Source organism: Pteropus vampyrus, unplaced genomic scaffold, assembly GCF_000151845.1.
Source record: "Pteropus vampyrus isolate Shadow unplaced genomic scaffold, Pvam_2.0 Scaffold708, whole genome shotgun sequence".
NCBI classification, from domain to species: Eukaryota; Metazoa; Chordata; class Mammalia; order Chiroptera; family Pteropodidae; genus Pteropus; species Pteropus vampyrus.
This window is the reverse complement of record NW_011889489.1, coordinates 112,812-132,905: the sequence shown is the minus strand read 5'-3', so window position 1 is coordinate 132,905 and position 20,094 is coordinate 112,812. Positions and strand designations below refer to the sequence as shown.

The window sequence follows — 20,094 nt, the reverse complement described above, 5'->3', positions numbered from 1 at the left end:
AGAAACAAGACATGCAGGTGGCCAAGCCCCCAGGACGAGACTGCACACCCGCTGACGACAGGGTCAGGCAAGGGCACTCAAGTTGCAGGGCCTCGAAACTCCTTCATAAATAGACATTACTTTTATCATTTTACATGTTAAACTGTAGATAAATGTGCACATACAACATCGCAGGTCATTTGAAAGGGATAATAAAGTCTTGTTTTCTAATTTTTCACTTGCAAATATAAAAGCAGACAAGAGACTAACATCTTAGTTGTATTTTTATAATTCTCCCAGTTTATTTTGAAAAGTCTTTTCTGACATACAGCCATATGAATTTTAGTTATCTCAAAGTACATAGAAATCAGCTATATTTGCCTATAAATTAAACATTGACAAAAGAACACTTGTTACCATATTAATATTTAAGTATTCTAACATAAAAGAATTTTTCCCAACTTTTTAATTATTTTTCTCACCTAAGCTAATTTATATTTGACATTTGGGTTGTATATGTATCTAAAAGCAGACATGTTCCTCAAACCAAGCCTAATACAGACCAGCATACACGTGTCCTTCTTTCCAGATATAATTAAACTTCCAGAGGCAAAGTGGCTCATATGGGAGCACATAAGATGACCTCCTCATGAAATAAAACAGAAGTATTAAAGGCGCTAAGAATTCCATAAATAAATCTCTTTCCTAAGTTGTAAACATGCAGGTGTGTGCTAGAGTGCGCGTGTCTAGGCTGTGAGCTCTGTGGACGGAGGTCCTGGCGCACAGAGGTGGTGCTGGGACAGAAGGTGTCCGTCTGTCGCCCACGAAGGTGGGCAGGAGGTAGAGCTGATCACTCACACACCTCACAAGTCAGCCTGGGCCTTAGAGCCGTTTGCCTGCGCTACGTTCTATCTGGTGGTTGCACGAGTTGCGTTTGTAACTGGAGTAAAGTGGGCGTTCCCCTAAGCTAAAAATACTTCACGTGAATAAACTGAATCAGATATTTATTCTTTCGCCAAACACGACAGCTGCTTTCCATGCAGAATTATTTTAAATACAAGAAACGGTAGGTCGGCCGAAGTGACCGCACGGGCCTCGAGCGGCTCCACCTCGACGCGGGACGGGAGCCGCGTCTAGCGGGCCTTGTCCAGGAAGGCTCTGCAGCACCGCACGCACTGCTGGTAGACGGTCTCGAAGTCCGAGTCGTTGCCCTGGGGGAGGGAAGGGGACAGCAGCGCCGCGTGACCAGGGCACGCTCTTGCGGGCGGGGGCCCGGAGCCGCGCACGGGGCGGTACTCACGTAATACGGGTCCTCGATGATCAGCTGTTTTTCCGGATCGTAGCTCCCGAGCAGCTCGATCTTGGCTTTGCTGTTTTTAACTTGATTACTCTTTCTGGTCAAGTCTCTGCAAAGTCCAGACGGGGCTGTTTCCACGCGCTCGGCCCGCGTGCGGCGCCCGCGGCCCCGCGCGTCTGGCTTCCGGCTTCCGGTCGGCCGGGCGCGCAGTCCCGCGCACGCATGCGCGCTGCGCCCCAGACCGCCGCGGCCCGTCCCACGGAGCGCGTCGGGACGGTGACCGAGAAGATCCCGTCTCGGGGACTTAACGAAGGTGACAACGCAACTCTGGCCGTCACTTCCGGCCTGCAGCCCCGCGCCATGTGGTGGCCCTGGGCTCGCTCTCCCCGCTTCCGCCCCCGGCCACCACCCAGGGAAGGGGCCAGCTTGGTCGCCTGTAGTGGCCCAGCCTCTGCCGGGCGCTGTGGGGTGAGTGTCTCACGTAGCGCGTGGCCTCGGGACAGCGGCGCGCTGAGTGCCGCCTGCGGCCCAGCCGCTCCCCGCGGGGCACGCGACAGCGCCTGCCCGAGAGAGAACAAATGACGGCCACACACGCGAACCACAACAAAGCCTTCCGGGGGTTCCGACCGACAAGCAGCCGCAAAGGGGACGCAGCGCGGAGGCGGCTTCCCCGCCGCACCCGCACCCGCACCGGCGGGCGCGACACCTCCATACAGCCCGTTCGGCCGCTGAACCTGCGCCTGCTTCTCAATTTGCCAGACATGGTGCATCCACTTATTCTGGGCATGATCACATTATGTCATACTGGTTTTTCATTAGGTGTAATTTTCTTCTAAGGCAAGCAGCCCACACCAGGTTACGCTTCATGAGGGTGGCAGCATGAACATTTCTTATCACCGTTCACCAGTGCCTGCATGGTGACAGGCACACATGTCCCCTGGGCTCGGATGCACACAAGATGACACGCATGGTGGGGAGGGTGGCTCTCGTGAGGCACAGGGCAGGACTGCCTCAGGGCGGAGGCTACAATTCCACTAGCCCACCCCCTACATCTGTGAACCTGGGCGCAGACCCACGCCCTGTGCCTAAAGTTCCTCTGATAAGACGGGGTAACAATGCACATGCTCTGGCACGTAGCACATGGGATCCTAGTCAGCCACTTCTATCTAATAGTCTAGTCAGCTTTTGTTTTTTAAATCAATTAAGGCAATCAATAAATTGAGTAAAAAGTTTTCTTTTTTGTCAGGGGCAGCTATAAAGGGGGCATGAGATGAGAAAAACAATGAAACACCACAATGTCCATGAGTCACTACAGCCATGACAAAGTACCCTGCAAAACAAGACACTGCCTCACATAAAACTATCACAGCCCGGCTATTCTTCAAATTAAGCTAACTGAACTTTCCATTATCTAAAAGGTGTCTCTTTGTAATTATAACCATAAGACAATCCTAAATTATTTTCTGAATTTCTTACTATTCTAAATAAATTAATTCTGTACATTGTGACCATCACTTAAAAATGAAAAAGTCACTTTGAACAACAAAGTACTTGGCCTATTACTGAAATGACAGTTGAACAGAAATACCCTTTAAAAAGGTGATTACCTCAGATTGCTTTCATCCATACATAGTATATAATCGAATGTGGCAAAGTCTTCTTTGGTAACCTAAAATTAAATAAGAAATCAAAAACACAGTGTTTATATTCATACAATCAAGCCTAGAAAATCCAAAGCAATTAAAAAAAAAACCTATATCAGAATCTGTTACATAAAAACTCAATTTAGGGCACTTTAAAATGAAAAGAGTTAACCTATTTCTTAAAATTATACTGCAAAGAAATTTTATAAAGTTCCTGGAGTAAATATGAAAGGGTATAATACAGAGACACAAAGTTTATACACTTTCAATTTGAGTACAATGTATAATTAACATAAATATCACACAAATGAAAATGAAAACACAACCACCCCAAATCTATGGGACACTGCAAAAGCACTCCTAAGAGTAAAATTCACGCAACACAGGCCTACCTCAAGAGATGAAAATCTCAGTCTAACTTTACACCTAGAAGAATTAGAAAAGGATCAAAGCCCAAATTGAGTAGAAGGAAGAGAGTAATAAAGATCGGAGTGGACGTAAATGAAATAGAGACTAAAAAAAATAATAGAAAATATCAATAAAATTAAGAGCAGGTTCTCTGAAAAGATGAACAAAATTGATAAATCTTTAGCCAAACTGAAGAAAAAAAGAGGGTTCAAATAAAATCAGAAATGAAAGAAGTGACAACTAACACCACAGAAATACAAAGGATTAGAAGGCAATACTATGAACAATCATATGCTAACAAACTGGACAACCTTGAAAAAATAGATAAATCACTAGAAACGTACAATCTTCCAAGACTGAATCAGGAAGAAACAGAAAATCTGAGACCAATTACCAGCAACAAAATCAAATCAGTAATCAAAACCCTCCCAATAAACAGAAGTCCTGGACCAGATGGCTTCACAGGTGAATTTTACCAAATAGTCAAAGAATTAATACCTATTCCTCTCAAATTATTCCAAAGAATTGGAGAACAGAGAAAGCTCCCAAACTCATTCTACGAGGCCACCATTACCCTGATACCAAAACCCGACGAAGACACCACAAAAAAGGAAAGTTCCAGGTCAATATCCCTGATGAACATGGATGCAAAAATCCTCAACAAAATATCAGCAAACCAAATTCAACAATACAGTAAATAGATCATACACCACGATAAAGTGGGATTTATTCCTGGGATGCAAGGTTGTTTCAATATCCACAAATCAATTAATGCGACACACCACATTAACAAAATGAAGGATAAAAATCCTATGATCCCAGCACTAGACGCATCCATTTATGATAAAAATTCTTGGGAAACTGAGGGTGGAGGGAACATATTTTAACATAATAAGGACCATATGTGACAAAAACCCACAGCTAACATCATACTCAACAGGAAAAGCTGAAGGCTCTTCATCTAACGTCAGGAATGAGACAAGGATGTCCACTTCCACCAATTTTATTCAACATAGTATTGGAAGTTTCAGCAATAGCAATCAGACAAGAAATAAAAAGCATCCAAATTGGAAAAGAAAAAGTAAAACCGTCACTATTTGCAAATGACATGATACTATATACAGAACCCTAAAGATTCCACCAAAAAACTGTAAGTAATAAATGAATTCAGTAAAGTAGCAGGATATAAAATTAATATTCAGAAATCAGTTACATTTTTATACATCGATAACAAACTACCAGAAAGACAAATTAAGAAAAAAAATCCTGTTTATAATTTCATCAAAAAAATAAAAGACTCAGGAATAAATTGAACCAAGGAAGTGAAAGACCTGTACTTGGAAAACTAAAAGACACCGCTGGAAGAAACTGAAGACACAAATAAATGGAAGTCTATACTGTGCTCATGGATGGGAAAAATTAACATCATTAAAATGTCCATATTACTCAAAGAAATCTACAGATTCAATCCCTATCAAAATAACAATAGCATTTTTCACAGAACAGGAACAAATAGTCCTAAAATTTATATGGCTCCATAAGAGATCCTGAATAGCCAAAGCAATATTGAGAAAGTTGGACGTATCATGCTACCTAATATCAAACTATACTACAAGGCAACAGTAATCACATAAATCAATGAAACAGAATACAGAGTCACACACATATGGTCAATTAATTTATGACAAAGAAGCCAAGCATATTCAATGGGGAAAGGACAGTGTCTTCAATAAATGGTGTTGAGAAAACTGGATACGTGTAAAAAAATGACATTAGACCACTTTCTTACACCATGTACAAAAATAAACTCAAAACGGATTAAAGAGTTAAATGTAAGATAGTTAAAACCACAAAACTATAAGGAAACACTCTGATACTGGTCTGAGCAAAGACAACAAAAGGAAAAATAAACAAAAAGGACTACACCAAATTAAAAGGCTTTTGCACTGCAAAGGAAACCATCAACAGAACAAGAGAGCAACCTACCGAATGGGAGAAGATACCTGCCAATGATACATCCAATAAAGGATTAATATCCAAATTACATAAAGAACTTACATAGCTCAACATCAAAAAAACAATCCGATTAAAAAGTGGACAGAGGACCTGACTCAACATTTCTCCAAAAAGATATACAGATGTCCAACAAGCACATGAAAAGATGCTCAATATCACTAACCATCAGGGAAATGCAAATCAAAACCACAGTGAGATACTACCTCACACCTGTCAGAATGGCTACTGTCAATATATCAACAAACGACAAGTGTTGGTGAGGATGTGGAGAAAAGGGAGCCATCAGGCACTGCTGGTGGGACTGCAAATGGGTGCAGCCTCTACGGAACACAGTATGGAGATTTCTGAAAAACAGAGCTACCATATGGCCTGGCAATTCCACTTCTGCGTATTTATCCAAAGACATCCAAAAACACTAATTCAAAAAGCTATACACGCCCCGACATTCATTGCAGAATATACAGAAGCAACCTAGGAGTCCACTGACGGCGAATGGATAAAGAGTTATCCATCCTACATGGCGGCACATGTAGGCAACGGATTATTAGCCATAAAAAAGAATGACGCCTTGCCATCTGCAACGACATGAATGGCTCTGGAGGGATATCATGCTCAGTGAAATAAGTCAGACAGAAAAAGACAAATACTGTACAATTTCACTTATAAGTGGAATCAAACAAAAGAAAATAAGTGAACAAAACAGAAACCAACTCAAAGATACAGAGACAAACTGACGGTTGCCAGATGGAAGGGCGCAGGGGAATCGATGGAAAAAGTGAAAGAGATGAGTAAGTTCAAACTGCCAGTCGTAAAACAGTCACAGAGACGTGAGTACAACATACAGCATATAGTCAGCGATGTCGTAGCAACCATGTATAGTGCCATGGGTACCAGACTTATCGCGGTGATCACTCTGTGAGGTATATAAATGTCTAAGCACTGTGTTATACACCTGAAACTAATATCGTACGTCAACTATGATTAAAAAATAAGTAAAATAAAATTAAGTGTCACACATTCTACCCCCTTCAGTATTTTACCCTATTTTTCACCCTACAAGTACTTAATATCCTAGCTCTGTGAAAAATGCCCTGGTGTATTCAACTCTGACACACGTGTCTGATGCTGGGTGCGTATCCAACAGAACTGCACGCAGGTGTTCCCTGAAAGACATGCCCCAAAATAATCACAGCAGCACTGCGTCCCAAACTGGAAACGGCCCAATGTCCACCCAGAGTAGACTGAACGGTAGCAGAGCTGTAAAATGATCCTGAATCTGGCGTGGACATGAGTAAGCCTCTGCCACATGGAACGCCGCAGAGCCTCAGAGCAGAGAAGCTGACAGGATGAGACGCTGTGGCATCCACTGCCGTCAGGCTGGAAAGATAGGACAGACTTTTAGCGGTGACCTCTGGGGGAGAGGGGGCAGTGCTAGTCATGCTGTAAAAATGCACTGAGCCCACACGGACAATCTGTGCACATGTCGGACGTTTACTGAAAAGAGGAAAGAATGCACAATAAAGTAAACATCTCCACCGAACTGCCCGGACGTGACAGTCACTCAGAGAGCCAACTGCATTCGCGAAAAGAAAAAGCCCCTGAATCTATTCTGTTTATTAAACTCAAGTGGAAAGTACTGGGGAAACAAACATTTTAAAAAATAAAATCGTTCTCACACAAATTGCGACTACTGCTAAAGAGAAAACTTGTAAATATTAGCAAAATTCTAAAAAATTAAAGATCTGATATAATACTGATTTACAAAACATACCTTGCAAGTACCTTGAAATTTTTGAAAAATCATTGAGAAATTTTCTTAAAAGCGACAGGAAAAGAAAAAGGCAAAAGACAGATTCTGTAGAAACGCTACCTCTAAAACTGGTAATTACAAGTGTTCTTAAAAAAATAGAAAGTTTCTAGCTTTGGTTTTTTATGGCATGTGTGTTTAAAATACTTCATTTGTACCCACTTTTATTATATAATGGTGTATGGAAAATCATCCAATCTTGGTGAAAATAGAAAATGTAAAAGTATGATTGCTCACAATTCTGAAGAACTCCTCAAAATAAATCTACACTCTTTAAAAAATAGAAAAAAGATACTAGCAACGTCTGCAAAAGCTTGAAGAAATTAGGAGGGACAAACGATAAAATGTTTACTCTTCTGTCCAGTGAAAATTCCACTTAAAAAAGTCAGGTCCTTAAGGTAGTGAATTTAAATAGTAAATTGTTAACACAGAGAGTCAAATGACACAGCTAGAAATTAGAAGGTCACAGATCTCAGAGTCAATTTATCTAAGCCCAAAATAACGTGTATTACTAATATCTGAGACATCATTAATGTATTAAAAGTGTTTCTCAGACAATTTTGCTTTGTGAATTTTCTGGCTCATACCTCGCTACGTTTTTATTAAAATAAATAAACTGGTGGTCAAAGCCCAGCTCTACCATTTGAAGCTGTGTAACCTTCAATAAGTCATTTGTTTTCTCTCCAGAACTCAGTTTCTTGCTCTGCAAAATGAGTTTACCAACTACTCCCTTTCCTAATGAAATAATGGAGAGGAGAAAAATTGAGACGATCAAAATTAAAAATGCAATGCTGTGTGGCAAAGCAATCTGAAAAGCTTTGTAAGATTTAGTACAACGATTGAAGGACCTTTATCCAGTCTTAAAAAAAGTTCTGGTTCAAGCACTAACAGTAAGTTACAGTTCTCACACTGCCATCCACACTTGTAAATGTGTGATATTTAACAAATGATGCAGCTTTTTGAAGGCCTCAAAAGCCCATCTCTGGACGCGGCCTGTGTCCTCTGATGCTAACCCACAGCCTTGCTAGGCCGACAGAGCCAGCACATTTCCTTGGGTTAGATACAAAAGGAAGTGACAAGATTTAGCCTGATTGTTAAAAATGAATCTCCATAAAATAATCACAGTGATAAAAATAACTGCCTCTGCAGAACAATGTACAAGGCATTTTGCATCAGAACTGGAGCCAATTTCTTTAGGGGCTGGTGCCTGTGGTTATGGAAGGTTCCAGAACACACACCTGCAACAGCTAGCTCCTAGTGACAGATGCCACAAGGCACCCATGGGCTAGATGTCTCCACTAGAACAGCTGCACTGAAAACCTCACGCTCTCCCGTGGTTACCAGGTGGCCATTCAAATTAGTTAAAAATTAAAATTCAGTCCCTCCAGCACAGCAGTCATATTGCAAGTGGGCAACAGCCACATGCAGCTTGCACACTGGACAGAGCACACCTCCCCATCACGGAAGGTTCTCCTGGGCAGTGCTGCCGGACCCACACCCGGGGTGCGACTGCCGAATGTGACGTGTCCTCGTAACACGTGCCCCTCGCTCCGAAGGCACCTGCTGGATGAGACTGTTCCATGTACATCACAGAACTCTGTCCTGGCCACAAACTGCTAATGAAGCAGACTGAACACGAAGACTTAAGTGTTTAAAAACCGCACAGGTAAAAACAAACGGGAGACCACAGCGAGGCTGTCCAGTTCTTAGCCAGGGCTCTGTTAAAAATTATGTAATTATGTGTGTTTTAATCGGTCAATTCCGAAATCCCCAACATCTTTCAGAACTGTGGCACCAGAAGTAAAACAAAATGGGTCAGTGTGGTAGGTAACCTGACCAGAGGTAAACACACTCATGCACAGGTGAGTTGGGTAAGCCTCTCGCAACTCCTCAAGCTGTGGGGCTCTATGTACAAAATATTAAACGAGGTCTCTTCTACCTGTCTTGCTTTATGGGCTGTGTCAATGCCATGGTTTCTTAGGCAGCTCACAGCTCTGGGATCTGGTGACCGGCCCACGTTCCAGTCAGAAACAGCGCCGCTGTCAATGACCCACTGCAACACAAAACACACAAGTGCACCTTCAAGTCCCAGTACGGTACCTGCCGGGCAATGTGACTCATGGGGACACCGTGCTTCTTCATGCAGTTCTGCCCTCGGTAATCAGGAGGGTTTCCTAGCTCATACGTGGATGTCGCTGCGCTGTCTATCCTCCACTGCGGGGGAAAAAAAGATTTTTTTTCGCCATTTCCTGCCCCGAACGCACTCAGGTTGGCCTCGTTAAGACAGCGAATGGTACTCACAGTATCTGACACGTTCTGATCAGTCACAAGTTTTCTGAAAACTGCTTCTGCAATGGGTGAGCGACAGATGTTACCTTAAAAAAGGGGAGGGGCAGAAAGTGAGCATCAGGTTTGATGGGAGGGTGGGTGCCAACTCCCAGCATGATCCGCGACCCACGCACGCACTGCCGGCCGTGGCCCCGAGGGGAGCCAGGGGCGCCCACAGCAGTGCGGAGGAGAGCTCGCGCACCTCCGCCGGCAAAACCCACGTTCAACGATTTGATGGCGACTGTCCAAGTACTCAGAGTGCAAAGGACAAGGACATCAGAAAAACAATCACGACCAAAATCACTGCTTATCAGGATGCTGTCAATGACTTCGATGTAAGTCACGAAGTCAACGAAGTGGGCTGCGACCAGCCTATTTTAAAATGAGAAACAACAGAGGTAAAACTATGTCCTTCGAGCGTCCGCACACACCAAGGACTGCCGCTCTTTCACAGAACGCACAGCCCACGTCGCAGGCAGCCAGCCGTCCTGCATGAGCCCTCGCCAGTGCTGTGGCTCCAGGAGTCGGGCACTGAATTCAGGTACAGCCACCAGCCTGCCACGCCTCCCAGACTCAGCTGCACATCTGGGGACCTCCAGGGCCACCCTCACTTCAGCCCAGAGTCCCACAGGTTCAGGAATTCTCTAGAAGGGCTCGGAATTCAGGAGATGCTATACTTATAACTGTAGTTTTATTACAACTGAAAGATGCCAACCAGAACCAGCCAGAGTGCGAGCACGGGGCAGATTCTGGAAGAGCCCCTGACGGGGAGCTTTCTGGTCCTCAGAGACAAGCCCCTCCTGCTGTCAACATGCGGCAGCACTCGGAGCCCCGCCAGCCCGGATGCTCGCCAGGGTTCCAGAGCTGAGGGTTTACTGGGTTTTCATTAAGTAGCCACAACTGAGGCTGGACTCAGCTTCCAGCACGCCGTCCACATCCTCAGCGGCTCCATGCAGGCTCCCAAACACCCAACACACTCCTACCACTCCCCCAAAATTTAAGGTGTTTGGAGTTACCTCCCAGGAGCCAGGACAAAGGCCATACCTTTCATCAGGTGGGACCAAATTCCTTGCTACACAGGGGAAAAAGACATAAAATCTCAAAATATTTCTACTGTGTGCCAAGTAATGTATTTACAGGAGATAGTTAACTATAATATAAAGAAAGAAAGAAAGGATAGACAAGCAATATCCTACAAGAGCACAGGAAAAGATTCTAAAAAGCATAAACAAGGTAAGAAAATTTCTTATCAGAAGAAAGGAGGGAGGGGACTTCACTGGCACAGGCTGGGGATGGGCATTTAAACAGGGTGATCGTCTGCTTCAGGTACTGAGAGTAAACACCTGTGAGCTGACGGGCCCAGGGACAGGGACCCCAAGCCGCGGTCAAAACTTGGACTTAACATATCCACAGCAGAAGAAAGGCAAGGTTTGGGGAGAAGAGTAAGGAGATTTATTCCACACACATATTTTGTAGGCCTGCTACTGACGAGTCAGGCACCAGCCGGGGCAGGAAGAGAGCAGCTGTTTAGGGCACTGGCCCTTCGCACAACGCAGGAAAACAGGAGTCCCGAAGAGACTAATGTGAAATAGCAAGGAACAGACAGAAACTGAGGGAAGGACTTGGTGACAGAAAATGGAGGGAGGGAAGAGAGAAACTGCTAGAACAGACAGCATTAGATGACAGACTTTACTCTCTCCTCATATCAGAACTGTCTGGTTCATAATACTACACAGAATTAGGATCCTGTAAAGTACTGTGAAACAACTCATTCCCCACTATAGGAAACCAACTCACTGACTTAACTACAATATTCTTCAATTTCTACATGAAGACAGGAATTCGAATGCTCTCTAGAAGCTGGTTGTGTTGTGACATTTTTCCTTTTGACATCCTAAATATTTGTTTAATTTTTAAAACAGGTATTATCATCCGCACTCTTTTAATTACTGAAAGGTTTCCTACAGATGTGTCTTTATTTACTTGCGATTATATAGCCTGGGGAATACTTTTAAAAGCAATCACGTTTCCAAGTTAAGACAACTGTTATTTTTTTGGAACTCTAGAATAATAGATGTCTAATATCTCAGCATCTAAAAACAGAAAAATAGACTAGTCTCACCCCTTTACAAATAATTCTGATTAACTGTGAAATAAGTTTTTCCACAACAAAACCAAAACATGGACCATTCATTGCCTTAAAGTTAAAGCACATTCATCCACACTTTTCTCCCACATAGCTGTATTCACAGCAAGATGATGTGTGTCTATCAATGTGGACAGAAAATTTACTACTACAAAGATTAGAAATAAAGTCATAATATCTAAAAGAGCAACAGACAAGTCATCTTGCTTGCTTATAACTCGCCCTCTTGATTTCAAAAGCTGACATCACCATATCAATATTAAAGATGGAGTACATCAGTAAACCACAGTACTTCATGGTTCACCTATGGAAAAGCTGTGAAACTTGAAATGTTATCTTCGAATTTCTTCTAAGAAAATTTTCTATCTGTGAAGTTCCCAGTTCGTTTTTTTCCAAATTAGGCAGTGCGATATATACTTATTCAACACCTTCATCTCAAGGACAGACTCAGAAAAGAAAAAAATTAAATTCTCCAAGGGTACGGGCTGTGTCTGTCCTACCCAGTGAGGCCCCCAACACCGAGCACAGCATGTGGCACATACACAGCACTCACTAATCACCCATTCGGAGTAGGAAAGTCATCTGCCATCACGAATATGCAGTATCACCTCCGACCGTGAGGGCACATTCTCCTGTATGTCTCTATCTCACAAAAACATAAACCCTGTTAATAATCTTGCCAAAACAAGGCAAGTCCCTCGGTGTCATTAGCCTAACCAGTGAAAAACATTTGAAAAACATTTGCCATTACTCTACCCTTCAGTCTCAAAAAGGTCCAAATACATGCTTTGAAAGAATACAATTTTTACACTGCAAAGACATACCACTCTCACTGTCCCGTGTACAGGAACCAGGTGAAGTGGCATGCATCGACCCGGCCACACCCCAGAGCCTGAGCACTCCCCACCCGCCGCACCCGCTGCTGCGCGTGGCCGCGTTCCTCTGCGGCCCTCCGCCCTCCCAGTCTAATCTCAGCGCCACAGCTGAGCGCGTGTTTTCGAATTTCCCACCTCTGCTCCGAACTCTACGCGGGCTTATCTGGTCGGGTTGGGCCGAGACCTCGCGTGGCCTCACCGGACCTGTCCGCCTTAGGCCCTGAAACAGGGATCCAAATCATGGCTCATGGCCCACCTTCGTGTACGGCCCACAGAGCTAAGAATAATCTCTACAGTTTTAAATAGATGGGAAAAAACCTCAAAAGTAGAATATCCCGTGCCATGAGGAAATTACATGAGATTCAAATCCCCGTGTCCATAAATAACGTTCTACTGGAATGCAGCCATCCTCTCTGGCTCCTCACAGAGTCTGCAGACCCCGCCCCAGAGCGCTCACTGTGGGCGAGGGTCTGACGCCCGCAGCTGTACTCACGCGCCACTAAGCAGTATCCACCGGAGCACCGAGGAGCCGGGCAAAGTTGCCACTTCAATTACCTGCCAGTCCTCAGGTAGAGATGAGAGTCCTGGCTGAAGGAGGCTGCTGGCCCAGGCTACTGGCCCAGTCTGCGGCCTCCTGCCGACTCCTGAGGGCCCTCTGGGCCCAGCGTCCCTTTCCAAACACCCTGGACTTGCCTCCTCACCTCTTTCAAGCCTTTGCTCAGACATTACCTTCTGGGTGAGGTGTCCCTCCCCTCCCCTCCCCCCTTCCTGCTTCACTGTACTTAACACACACCAACGGGTAACCAAGTACGTGACTGCAGATGACAATGTGAGCTCTGGAGAGGCAGAGATTTTTGTCTGCTTCGCTCACTACTCTATCCCTAGCACTCGGAGCAGTGCCTGGGAATACAGTCATTGCTAAAAACCAAACTGTGCCAAAGCTAAACACATATGAGCATACGCACCCCCTTAACAGACACCACGGTGCATTATGTCAGCACAAGCAACAACACTTAGTAAAATAAACGAGGCAACGGGATCCTAATAGGTGCCCAACCTGAAACGAACTGCCCTTTAATAAACCAGTTGATTCCATCAGCCAGCCTTCCTTCTCCCCTCATGGAAATTCAATTCTGCAAATACCTAGTGAGCATCGTATGTTGTCCCAAAGCTGGAACTAGAAAGAAAAATAAGCCCCACTTACTGCCCCCAAGATGCCGAAATCAAGCAGTGCTCTCAAGAGGCTCTCAAGTAATTACAACAGAATCTGTGCAACACAAGACGTCTACACAAGTTGGAGGAACAACTACCTCCACACAGGGGAACTGAGAAGAGTTAAAGAAAGGGACATGGGGTCTGACGTGACAGAAAGGCTTTCCAGGCAAAATGCAAAACAGGTGACCAGAAAGAGCCACACAATCAAAGGTGCAGTGAGTGTCTTAAGTGCTGGGTAACAGCAAATATATGTGACAGGGACTGTGCAGAGGGTTAGGAAAAGATAAGTGAGATAAAGTGGACAATGCAGAAAGGCTTCTGTCGTCTTCCAGAAGGGTGCGCCATAAAAACCAGCAGAAACTCGACTCCTCAGGAAATGTAGACTCATCAGAAGATTTTAAGCAAGAGGGCCACTGAGGGTTCAGCGTTGAGGTTCGGATGGAGAGTTGAGGGACACAGCCTTGTGGAGCCTACCCAGGGAAGAATCCTGAAAACTAAAAGGAACAGGAATTCGATTCTGAGAAGGAAGACTAACTTGAAATTCTCATAATGAAAACGATTCTGAGCCGGAAGGTACCTGAAGGGTTAGGTGTTAAAAGTACTTTTGTTCACCGGCTCACGAGTCTGATTACACAGAGGTCTGGAGAAGCGGGTCTCCTTGGTTTGGCTTTGACAACCAAAAAGCCCTAAACCCTTGCGCTCCATCTGCCTTTGGCTCAGATTCATTTATAAGCGTGGGCCATGGAAACCAGCCAGGAAACCAGTGTTGTCACGGGTCTCAGAGCCCTTAAGAGAGAGCATCGCTCCAGCCGCTTCAGGTCTATCCAACGAGGGGTTAACAGGGAGGGATTCCAGGCAGCTCGTGGTGAGGGTGCTGCGGATGAGAGGGAGCCGGGGCTTGGAGAGGGCCGGGCAGGTGAGGGGACCCGCCTCGCACAGCAGGCCAAGAAGACCCGCCCGAGGCGCCCCAGCACACCCTCGGGGTACGGGTCTCCAGCCTCCTCCCGATCCCCGTTCCTGGCCCAGAGGCGCGGCCCAGCGGCGCAGCCCAGGGCGCACGAGGCCCACCCCAACCCTCCGGGAAACAGCGTGGGCTCGACTACGGCCGGCTCACCCAGACACACGAACAGCACCGACTTGGGGACCCGCTCGGCCATCTTCCCGCGCAAACTCAGAGGCGCCCACTGACCTCGCAGGAGCCCTTCTGGCGCGGCGCGTGCGCAATGCAAGCGTCCCGCCCCACGCGCCTGCGCCGTGCGCCTCAGCGCGGCCCTGCACGTCGGGCTCCGGCGGCGCGATGGGGGGCGGGGCCGAGCGTCTCTTGGGGGGAGGACGGAGGGGCGTGGCCGGGCGTCGCTGGCGGGGAGGATGGAGGGGCGTGGCCGGGCGTCGCTGGCGGGGGCGTGGCCGGGCGTCGCTGGCGGGGAGGATGGAGGGGCGTGGCCGGGCGTCGCCGGAGGGCAGGGAGGGAGGGGCTTCTGGGAGGGGGCTGGGCTGAGAGCATCCGGCACGCGGGATGGGGCTTCCGGAAGGGGGCGTGGGGCGCGGTCGGGAGGCACCTGGACGCGTGGGCGCCCAACGCTAGGTCCGGGCTCGAGGGAGTGGTCACACGAGGGTGTGCGAGCTCGCCCGCCCCCGGCCCGCCGCACGAGATGGGCTGTGGGGGCCGCAGAGCCCCATCGGAGGGGCGAGGTCCTGAGCTGGTCTCCGCGGCGCTCGGAGTGTGAGGGGCCTCTCAGGGCCGGGTCGGACTGCGCCCTCCTGGTTTTAGGTGAACGCCCCCTCTTCCCGGGCCTCGCGGCCGGAACGTGAGGCTCGTCATCAGGAGTGAGAGGGGCCCCTCCTGGACCGAGACCCCTGTTCTGCCCCCAGTCCCCGGGTCGGAACCACAGCTCTCAACCGTCCGCTCTGCCAGAGTTGTCCCAATTCTAAAGAGATGAGATGCTTTAGAAGCCACCTTCGGATTGACAAAGTTGAGCACACACCTTCTCTAGCTGCTACCCCGGGGGTTGAGCTGGTTCTGCCCTGCATTACCTGTCTCAGGTGTGCACTGAGCTAGGGCCGGTCCCTGCCCTGGGAGGCGGAGCCGAGCGGAGTGTGCCCTTCCTCTTCCTGGGTAGGTGGCCGCAGGTGGAGGGGCGCCGGAGCGGAGCAGGCTCGAGGTCACAAGTGAGTACAGGTGTCGGCGACGCCGCTGAGCCTGCCCTAGATCTGGACCACCTCCTCCTTCCCCTTTAAAAAAAGTTCTGCTAGAGAGGGTAAATCGTTGGCAAAAGAGGGCCAGAAAAACGATGATGTTTCTGGAATTTTTTCAGTTACGCGTCCACTGACGCTGAGATCGTGCCTCAAACTGTCAAAAGTTAGGATTAGCCAGTTCCCCCGGACTCTCTGCCACTGTGCTTTTGATTCAAGTCTAGCCCCAACCATTTCAATTCTAAATCATTTTGTTAGTTGTAAATATCTATTATTTGAAAAGCCACGAATTCGTGTCTTTTCATTTCATTAGATGACATCCTAGAACTCTGTCGGGATGGTTTGGGTTTGGCGTGTGCTGGACTCATAGGGGCAGGAGGCAGAAAGATGCAATAATGTGCCTGGTGGGGTCACCTAAGCGAAGTGCCAGGCCCTCCACACTATCACCTGACCCTTGGGGAACCACTTGGGGTAAAGAGGTCGCTGAGAGCAAAAGAGTGGGCAAAGGCTGCCTCTAGGACCCCTGTGTATCTGTGCAGATGGTGATTTTTCCTTACATGAAGTATGAAACTGCTCCACATTTGTAAACGATAATAAGGAAGTGAGATTTACCCTGCTGGCTGGAAATTTGTCATTTTCACTCCATTTCAACAAATACTTAAGTGTCACCACTGCTGCTACTAAGTCTGGGTTGAAAAGAATGATACAGACATGGGACCCCTGCTCACGGGGAGTCAAAATCTGATGGGCCCAGAAGGGCTGCATTGTTTTTCTCATGAGCGTATTTATTAGGATGTGGAATTCCGCATAGCCACTGACTGCGAGCTTGTTTACAAACTACTGTGTCAGAGGTTAAATAATCCAAGTAGTTTGTAACTTCCATCCAGTTTATCATGTTTAAGGAGAATGAGTTATTTGGTCTACTAATGTCTATTTAAACGAAATTTCTGTGAAACGTGTAAATACTACCCCTCATCTTTTACAGGATTGAAGAAATGATTTGAAAGAAATCTTTGCTCTTCAAGGGCAATTAGAGGCTTTTATTCCATTTAAGAAATCTTTATTCTTAGGAGATTTCTCACTATTTAGAAATTGGTGTTTCAAAAGGAAAGAAAGTTGATACAGGCGGAAGGGGAAGCAGGTGGAAGGGGAAGCGTAGGGCTGTCTGTGCCCACAGTGGCCACAGAAGGCCTTGTGCACCTTATTCGCAAATGCGTCACGATTGGACACAATCCCTGCAATTTCAGACCTAAGTACACTGCGTTTTCTGTTTTCTTTGAGAAGAGTCTGCTTTCTACACCGGATGGTCTGACTAGGGTGGCATGTGTGGTCCTGCTCCAAGCCAGGGTCACCGGACTTTGGGTTTGAAAGGGGTAGAGTGGGCAGAAATCAAAGGTTTTCTTAGGCTGAAAGGTCTGCTTCTCTTCACTCCTTGCACCTGGGGTCAGGGGAGCTAGGGAAGCAGCCCCTGCCATTCAGATTCAAATGGTTAGTTTGCATTAGGAAGGTTACTGATCCCACCAGGAAGGTGGAAGGCGGTTTTTGATGTCTAGAACTGACAGCTTTGTCTCAAGTCAAAGGCAGGAGTCAGACCGAGGCCACTGCAAGTTAAGAATTGGTTTCAGAAACAACAGCCATAGTTACCAGGCAGTGGTGTTTCTTGATAAAGGTTCTGAGCGAAAGACAACATTTTAAAGCTCTTCTAAGGATTACATAGATAGGTAAAGTTTCTTTTATTTTGGCTAAGATTTAATCAATTCATTCTATTTCCTTAGCAGCATTTTAGTTCCTTTGATTTTGGTTGGGATTTTATCGATTCAGTGAGTTAACCTCTATTTCATGTGAATTATAAGACTTAATAATTTGATTAATGTCTGATTAATGGAAATTTGGAAAACCATTTCTAAACTTCTAAATTTTTCCTAGAGGCATCCCTCAAAACTGGTACTCTATTGAGAAAAATAACATAATAGATGCTTGTTGATGGAAGAAGCGTTTGGGGAACCCTGAACTCTGGTGAGGGATGGGGGGAAGGACCATTATTCCAGACACTCGGTGGAGGGTAGACTGGGATCTGGTCAGTTTCCCCGCTCCTCACACACCACCCTCCTCCCACCGTGTGGATTTCGTTCACGTAGGGCTCTAATGTCCTTGTTTGCCCACAGTGGCCCAGGCCTGAGTTTATTGCCCTGTGATCAGTCTGTAAATTATTTCTATATCTTAGGCTCATTTCAAACTTTCGAGATTTCCAAAGTAAAAATTTTCTGGCTAGTATTTTATAAACTCTTCTTAATCAAAAAAAAAATTTTCTTAGTATGAAAGATTTCAAATATTTTAATTACTTTTTAAAGAAAACTTTAGAGCTAAGTTTCTTAGCTTGCGGTTTGGCAGCCATTCTTTTAGGAGGAAACGCAAATGTTTATAGCAAATTCTCTTTGCCTTGGAATTCAAGAGCCTACAGACTTTTATGGATGTTCAGATGCCTGCCGTGATTTAGAATTTACGAGGCTTCATTGGTAATGACCTGTATCTTGGTAACTTCGGCAGTGTGACGATATCAGCATTCTGATCAGACCAGGCTCTCTATGTCTCAAGGATCCATAGAGCCCTGGTTTGATGCTGGGGACAGGAATTGTGACTTACATCTAAGTTGTTATTATTTATTGGCTCTTTCAGGGAAATTCACTGTAACTCTGACCAGGCAATAGGACGCTATCAGAAATGGAGTCTATATTATTAAAACAAATTAGTCTCTTCTGTAGTTCAGCTGTATACAAGCAGCCTTGTCAACACCTGGTCACAGTGACATGGGACAGCATTTGAACTCTGGCTCTGGGACGGAGCCTTGTGGTCACTGGAGTCTTGTGATCTGCAGGCCTCCTGATCTGCTTGAATCCCCCAATGTTTACAGAAGAAGCGTGGCCATCCGAGGGCCGGATGTTTGCAGTGGCTGCTCTCAGCTTGGAATTTGCTTACTTGGCTGGTTTAATTCTGCTTGGGTGATGGAGTTCACAGGAGAAAGTCTTTGCGGGGAGGGTCCGATTTATGTACCATTCACTGTGCTTTACTTGCACATGGCAGAAAATCTCATCCAGTTGGCACGAGCAAAAAAGCGTTTTCCATGAAGTTCTGCCAGGGCCGCAGGAGGAGATGCAGGCTCACCTGCCTCGGGCGAGGGGCAGCATGGGTGAGACAGACAGGCCTGTGCTGAGTCTACGATCAAGATGCACACTTCCCCTGGAGTTCCAAGAAAGGACATGGACGGCTCTGCGTGCCAAATCACAAAAATCACACTCGATGCCAGAGCATAAGCGTTTATTATGGGCCTCATTTTTGGGTCCAGCTTGGGTCTCCGTGTCCCCCTGGGGGCGGTCACGTGTCAGGGCGAGGCCAACAGGAGACTAGAGTCTGCACCGGCGCTGCCCACTCTCATCCGCGTCCGGTCTGCCGTCGCCCCTAGTGCCCAGGGCGCTGCCCAACGGGGCCTGGCTTCGTGCGCACGGTTCTGGTTCTGACAGCCCAGCTCTCCAGGGGACAGCCGTGCGGTGCGCCGTGGGCCGAGCCGCGCTCAGCTGGTGCCTGACGCTTCTCCCAGCGCTCTGTTTGCTGGTCTCCCCGCCCTCAGCCTCCACAGTTTCGTTCTGCACTGCTTCATCCTCCCTGCCCTGGAAGGTCCTGGAAAGGACCGTTTCAGGGCAGAACAGGAGCAGCTGTAGCTTCCCTCCGACCCTCCTCTCTCTCAAGGCCCAGGGGTGCTGCAGAGTCGGGCAGGCAGGGACTTCGCATTGCCCAGCACGCCCTCATGAATACGGTGGATTTCCAGCCCTCACAGGACCGGACATTTAATGAACCTTTTCCAGCCCTCACAGGACCGGACATTTAATTCCTCAAAACCACACGAATGCTTTGTTCATTTAATAGGTATTTACTGGGCAGTTTCTATACGTCACTATGGCGTGTGTTGGAGATAGTACAGTCATTAAAATCGTCCATGTGCTTGCTTTACCTCCACTTGCATTCTAGGAGGTGTGCCAGAGAGGTCAGAGGTGGAGACAGGTGACGGATGGGTATGATCCATAGATGGATATGATGTGTAGACAGATGGAGATAATACATAGGTAGATGATCAGTGATAGATGGATAGATGATAGATAGTAGAGATGACAGATGATACATAGAAATGATAC

At 46.6% G+C, this 20,094-nt stretch overlaps 2 protein-coding genes across 4 annotated transcripts in view; one reads left to right on the top strand and one right to left on the bottom strand.

Moving 5' to 3' along the window:
- Positions 1–252: 252 nt before the first annotated feature.
- Positions 253–14,984, bottom strand: ACP1 (acid phosphatase 1). 3 transcript variants are annotated; one of them, XM_011385391.2, is made up of 6 exons: positions 14,829–14,984; positions 9,452–9,525; positions 9,251–9,364; positions 2,884–2,945; positions 1,280–1,385; positions 253–1,190 (listed from the first exon to the last, which is right to left on the bottom strand). In XM_011385391.2, the coding sequence occupies exons 1-6, from the start codon at positions 14,869–14,871 to the stop codon at positions 1,113–1,115; spliced, it is 477 nt and encodes a 158-aa protein (XP_011383693.1). In that variant the 5' UTR covers positions 14,872–14,984; the 3' UTR covers positions 253–1,112. The 3 variants fall into 3 exon arrangements, 2 of the variants coding, with proteins under 2 accessions (XP_011383693.1, XP_011383694.1); XM_011385392.2 differs by lacking the exon at positions 9,251–9,364 and adding an exon at positions 9,090–9,203; XR_002778251.1 differs by lacking the exon at positions 253–1,190 and having other exon boundaries at positions 1,359–1,385; positions 9,090–9,364.
- Positions 14,985–15,351: 367 nt separating this feature from the next.
- SH3YL1 (SH3 and SYLF domain containing 1) overlaps positions 15,352–20,094 on the top strand; it is a 28,363-nt gene continuing 23,620 nt past the window's right edge. The window contains exon 1 of the mRNA XM_023526109.1: positions 15,352–15,883. Within this exon, the coding sequence (XP_023381877.1) occupies position 15,883 (1 nt within the window). The 5' untranslated portion in view covers positions 15,352–15,882. The remainder of the gene's footprint in view (positions 15,884–20,094) is intronic.